At 42.7% G+C, this 5,299-nt stretch overlaps 1 protein-coding gene across 1 annotated transcript; it reads left to right on the forward strand.

The window, feature by feature from the left end:
- The first annotated feature begins 1,384 nt into the window (after nt 1-1,384).
- LOC122647453 (phenylalanine ammonia-lyase 1) lies at nt 1,385-5,049 on the forward strand. The gene is made up of 2 exons (XM_043840849.1): nt 1,385-1,899; nt 3,016-5,049. Exons 1-2 carry the CDS (start codon nt 1,505-1,507, stop codon nt 4,766-4,768), a joined length of 2,148 nt encoding a protein of 715 aa, XP_043696784.1. The 5' UTR covers nt 1,385-1,504; the 3' UTR covers nt 4,769-5,049.
- The last annotated feature ends 250 nt before the right edge of the window (nt 5,050-5,299 follow it).

The following is a 5,299-nucleotide window of genomic DNA, read 5'->3' on the forward strand; positions in this document are numbered from 1 at the left end:
CCTTATAGTCCCAGTACAGTCAGACTGTAATAGCTATCAATTACCATAACCGCTCCAAGTATAAATAGGGGAGGGACCCCAATACGATCATCTGACAACTCACTTACTCTTACTGCTCTCCCCGTTCTCCCTTTTAATTACCAAATTGTATCTGTTGCACTGGATTGACTTAGGCATCGGAGAATCTCCCCACGGATTCCGCTCTAGGTCTCTTCAATGTTTGTTCTACTTTATAGAGCTTCCACATCAACAGGCGGTATTCCGGCGGTAATAGTATAACAATTGTCTATGAATATTATTGGATTGTTGTTGAAAAATAAAAATAAAAAAAATTCTGAAAACTATTAGAGACTTTTTTTGGACTTTAAAATTTAAATCATTAATTTTGTTATGGGAGAGGTTTTTGTAAATAGTCGTGCATGGTACATGGTTGTTTTTTCGACTATCGGATGGGCATGACCATGTACAATACACAGTTTCTCATCCCCATCCAACGGTTGAAGGTAAAACCTTTTGGTATTGATAATGGAGGTACGAGTATTAGCCAAAAAGTGACTAGTTTTTGAATTTTTTGTCCAGTTCAAATTCCATACAGGCCGACACAATCCGATTTGCAACGGTATAGGAGGTGGTGATCGATACTGATACCTATAACCTTCGTCGATATAGATTCGATTTTGTTCTGAATCAATCGAAATCCACTGGGAATCAGCCAGATTCTACGTGAACCCTGAAAACCCTATGTAAATCACTCTAGAGCTAAACAATTTGAATTGAACGATTCATCCTATTTGATTTCGATTTTTTTTTGGTAATTATTTGATTCCGATTTTTAAATCTACTAGTTAAATAATTAGGCTGCGTTTGGTAACATTTTTCTTCAGAAAATATTGTTCTTTGTCAGAAACATCTTTTTCCGTTTTAGTTTTGAAACTATTGTGTTCCTTGAAGAAAAGATGAGGCTCTATGTACGTAGGTAGGGAGAGCGAGAGGGAGAGAGATGAAGCTTTTGAGGAAACGAGTGAAGGACGAAATGACGTTGTGCTTTCGTGCTCTCTCAAGACTCTTGAATTCTCCATCCACCAACCACTGGATTACCACTTTCCTCTCTTCCTATTCCCCAAATCCCCAAGTTTGACGAGTAAAACAATCCACGTCTGACATGCCCCCATCTAATCCCACGTGGTGTAATCTTCACCCTCCAACGGCATGAAGATCCTACGGCCCAACAACGTTTTCAACTAACCCGTTTTCCTTCCCTCCAGTCCTCACCCACCCAACACAACACAACACAACACGAGACTTTCCCTCTATTTAAAGCCCCTCACGCAGTTCACCAAGACTCAGGAAATTCACATTCATTGCTTGGATTTCCTTCAATTTTCCTTCTTATTATTATTTCATAGATAGAACAGAGAATCCATCAAAACCATCATCAACGCTCTTTGTGATTCTCTATTTATATTCTTTCCCTTTCCCTCTTCTTTTTCGCATTATTGCTGCAATGGAATTCGCACACGAGAACGGTAATGGCCACGCTTCAGTGAAGAGCAACATATGCTTGAAAGACCCTTTAAACTGGGGAATGGCTGCAGAGTCTCTTAAGGGAAGCCATCTCGATGAGGTGAAGCGTATGGTGAGTGAGTACCGTAAGCCCACCGTGAGATTAGGTGGTGAGAGCCTCACCATAGCTCAGGTGGCCGCAGTTGCTACACATGATGCCGGCGGTGTTACGGTGGAGCTCTCAGAATCGGCGAGGGCCGGAGTCAAGGCGAGTAGCGATTGGGTTATGGAGAGTATGAACAAAGGCACGGATAGCTATGGTGTCACTACTGGGTTTGGTGCAACTTCACATAGGAGAACCAAACAAGGAGCTGCACTTCAGAAGGAGCTCATCAGGTGTGTGTTAATTAACTGAAAAATTAATTCCCAATTTGATTTCCAAAATCGGTCATGATCGAGAAAATAATTAGAGACAGATGGGGAGTAGGTGGTTTTCTTCTTCTTGTTGAATTAGAACCATAAGTTGCCTTCTTACACATTTATCACTCACCGACATTTTCCTAATCTTATTTGGCATTAATTAATAGAGCTATCTTGTGCTTCAGTAAAATCTTTTCCCTTAGGTTGTGTTTGGTAATATTTGCTGCGCCTCTGCTTTCTCGTTTCTCCCTTCTTTTTTGGCTTTTGGATTGGTGGTGAAGTCTTTCATGACATGAAGTAGGTGCCCCACCTAACGAGACCTGAGCTGGGTCGGGTTTGGGTCTGGGATCACCATGTTCTCTCCTATCTTTTGCATCCCTAAGTAGGGTGTCAATCGGCCGGTTGGGTTGAACTGGTTTTTTTTTTTTTTTTTTTTGTCTCAATTGGGTCAAATTGAAGCCGACCAAATAAGAAAAGGATCGGTTTTGGTCGATTTTAGATTTGTATCGGGTTCGGTTAATGAGTCGGTTTGACAATTTTCAGTTTATTCATATATGTATACAGAAATTAAGTATAAAAACTTAGTTCAGACCAAAACCAACCCGATAAGAGTTTGGTTCGATTCGATTTGAATGAACCGATTTGGGCTGAAATTTGAGACACCTACTCTAGTGTATTGTTTAAAATAGGAGGCCCAATAAGTTAAGGTTAAGGATCATCATTATCACACAAAATACCTGTTGAGTTATAGGGACCCCTACAAGCCTAGATGCCATATAAATATATATGTATGGACCCATGTCACCCACCCCATTAAAAGATGTCACCCACCCCATTAAAAGAGTGCTTTCTAGGTTTTGTCCACAACATATTACATGAAATGGATGGTCAGGAATGAGATATGGTAGGTGGACTGATATATGGGCATTACCCAAATCCTTAAGTTATCATTTCGGGTCAACCCACGTAGGTGTAAGACTTTTCCAATGTATATCTGCACACACTTAATCTAACCTACACCAACCATCTGATTCGTGAGAATTGAATTGAGATCATCTAACATGATTTGTTTTATGTTTTGATCTTGTTCAGGTTCCTGAATGCTGGAGTGTTTGGAAATGGAACAGAGTCAAGCCACACATTGCCCCACTCGGCCACAAGGGCAGCCATGCTGGTTCGGATCAACACCCTTCTCCAAGGCTACTCGGGTATCCGGTTCGAAATAATGGAAGCCATAACTAAGTTCCTAAACCACAACATCACTCCATGCTTGCCACTACGTGGGACCATCACTGCATCAGGAGATCTCGTCCCTCTATCTTACATTGCAGGGCTCTTAACAGGCCGTCCCAACTCCAAAGCAAGGGGGCCAGATGGGGAATGGCTTGATGCTTCCGAAGCCTTCCGTGCTGCTGAAATCGAACGTACAGGATTCTTCGAGTTAGAACCCAAGGAAGGTCTAGCCCTGGTCAATGGTACCGCGGTGGGGTCCGGCCTTGCATCTATGGTCCTTTTCGAAGCTAACATCTTAGCTGTCCTTGCAGAAGTCTTGTCAGCAATATTTGCGGAGGTGATGCAAGGCAAACCGGAGTTTACGGACCATCTCACACACAAACTAAAACATCACCCGGGACAGATCGAAGCAGCTGCCATCATGGAACACATATTGGACGGTAGCTCTTATGTTAAAGCAGCAAAAAAGCTACACGAGATGGACCCCTTACAGAAACCCAAACAAGACCGTTATGCCCTCCGTACATCACCACAGTGGTTGGGCCCACTGATCGAAGTGATCAGAATGTCCACTAAGTCTATCGAGCGTGAGATCAACTCAGTAAACGACAACCCTTTGATTGACGTGTCGAGGAATAAGGCACTCCATGGTGGCAATTTTCAAGGGACCCCAATAGGTGTATCCATGGATAATACCCGTTTAGCTATCGGGTCAATCGGAAAACTCATGTTCGCCCAATTCTCCGAGTTGGTTAACGATTTCTACAACAATGGTCTTCCCTCCAATCTCTCCGGTGGCCGGAACCCTAGCTTGGACTACGGATTCAAGGGTGCCGAGATCGCCATGGCTTCTTACTGCTCAGAGCTTCAATTCCTGTCCAACCCAGTAACAAACCATGTCCAGAGCGCAGAGCAGCACAACCAAGATGTAAACTCCTTGGGTCTCATCTCTTCCCGGAAAACGGCCGAAGCGGTGGAGATCTTGAAGCTCATGTCCTCCACATTCTTGGTTGCGTTATGCCAAGCCATAGATCTGAGGCATTTGGAAGAGAACTTGAGGCATACAGTGAAGAACACGGTGAGTCAAGTGGCGAAGAGGGTTTTAACCATGGGAGTGAACGGAGATCTTCACCCTTCAAGGTTCTGTGAGAAGGATCTGCTCAAGGTGGTAGATGGGGAATATGTGTTCGCTTACATCGACGATCCTTGCAGTGCCACTTACCCCTTAATGCAGAAGCTGAGACAGGTACTAGTGGAGCACGCATTGAGCAACGGCGAGAACGAGAAGAATGCGAGCACTTCAATCTTCCAGAAGATCAGCGATTTTGAAGAGGAATTGAAGACGATTCTGCCAAAAGAAGTGGAAGCGGCTAGAAGCGCTGTGGAGAGCGGGACCGCGGCGATTCCGAATGGGATCGAAGAGTGTAGATCGTACCCATTGTATAAGTTTGTGAGGGAGGAGCTGAAAACAGAGTTGCTCACAGGGGAGAAGGTAAAGTCTCCCGGAGAGGATTGCGATAAGCTTTTCACGGCGATGTGTCAGGGCAAGATTATTGATCCTCTACTTCAATGTCTCCAGGACTGGAACGGAGCTCCTCTTCCAATCTGCTAGAGTGAGCATGGAAATTTATTTTCAGGGGAGATTTACTACTATTAATCTACTGCTACTATGAAATATTCAACTTTTTTTTTCCCATTAATTTCTCCACAATTCTTCTTCAGTTTGTTAAATCATTTCCTCTGTGATTTCTCGAACTCGAAGATGAAGTTAGAAGAAATCTTCTCAAGTCCCTTTCGTTTCCCTCTATTTGTTTTTTTTTATACTGTTTTGACGTACAACATGAAATGTAATTAATGTATACATTGCCGTTGTATCATCAATTTTTGTCTTGGTGTTGGTTGCTTGCTTCTCCTTCCTTTCTCTTATATCAATTGATTGATCATCCAAATGGATACAGTTTGGATCTTATCAGATCGGTAATAGAAAGATAATGAAAGAGATCAAGAACGAAGCTATTGATTACTAGCATCACTGACACGAATAATCTTTCTCATAGAGAATAAAAAGACTTAAAAAACAAGACTAAAGGAGATAATTGATTTCAAAGTTGTCTGTGGCCGTAGGGTTTTTTAGAAGGATTTA

This window comes from Telopea speciosissima, unplaced genomic scaffold, assembly GCF_018873765.1.
Source record: "Telopea speciosissima isolate NSW1024214 ecotype Mountain lineage unplaced genomic scaffold, Tspe_v1 Tspe_v1.0051, whole genome shotgun sequence".
Taxonomy (NCBI): Eukaryota; Viridiplantae; Streptophyta; class Magnoliopsida; order Proteales; family Proteaceae; genus Telopea; species Telopea speciosissima.

Bases quoted from the DNA above. Each gene is read 5' to 3' on its own strand.
- LOC122647453 (XM_043840849.1), top strand. From the start codon at position 1,505: ATGGAATTCGCACACGAGAACGGTAATGGCCACGCTTCAGTGAAGAGC. The intron at 1,900-3,015 runs GTGTGTGTTAAT...GATCTTGTTCAG, and splicing joins CTTCAGAAGGAGCTCATCAG to GTTCCTGAATGCTGGAGTGT.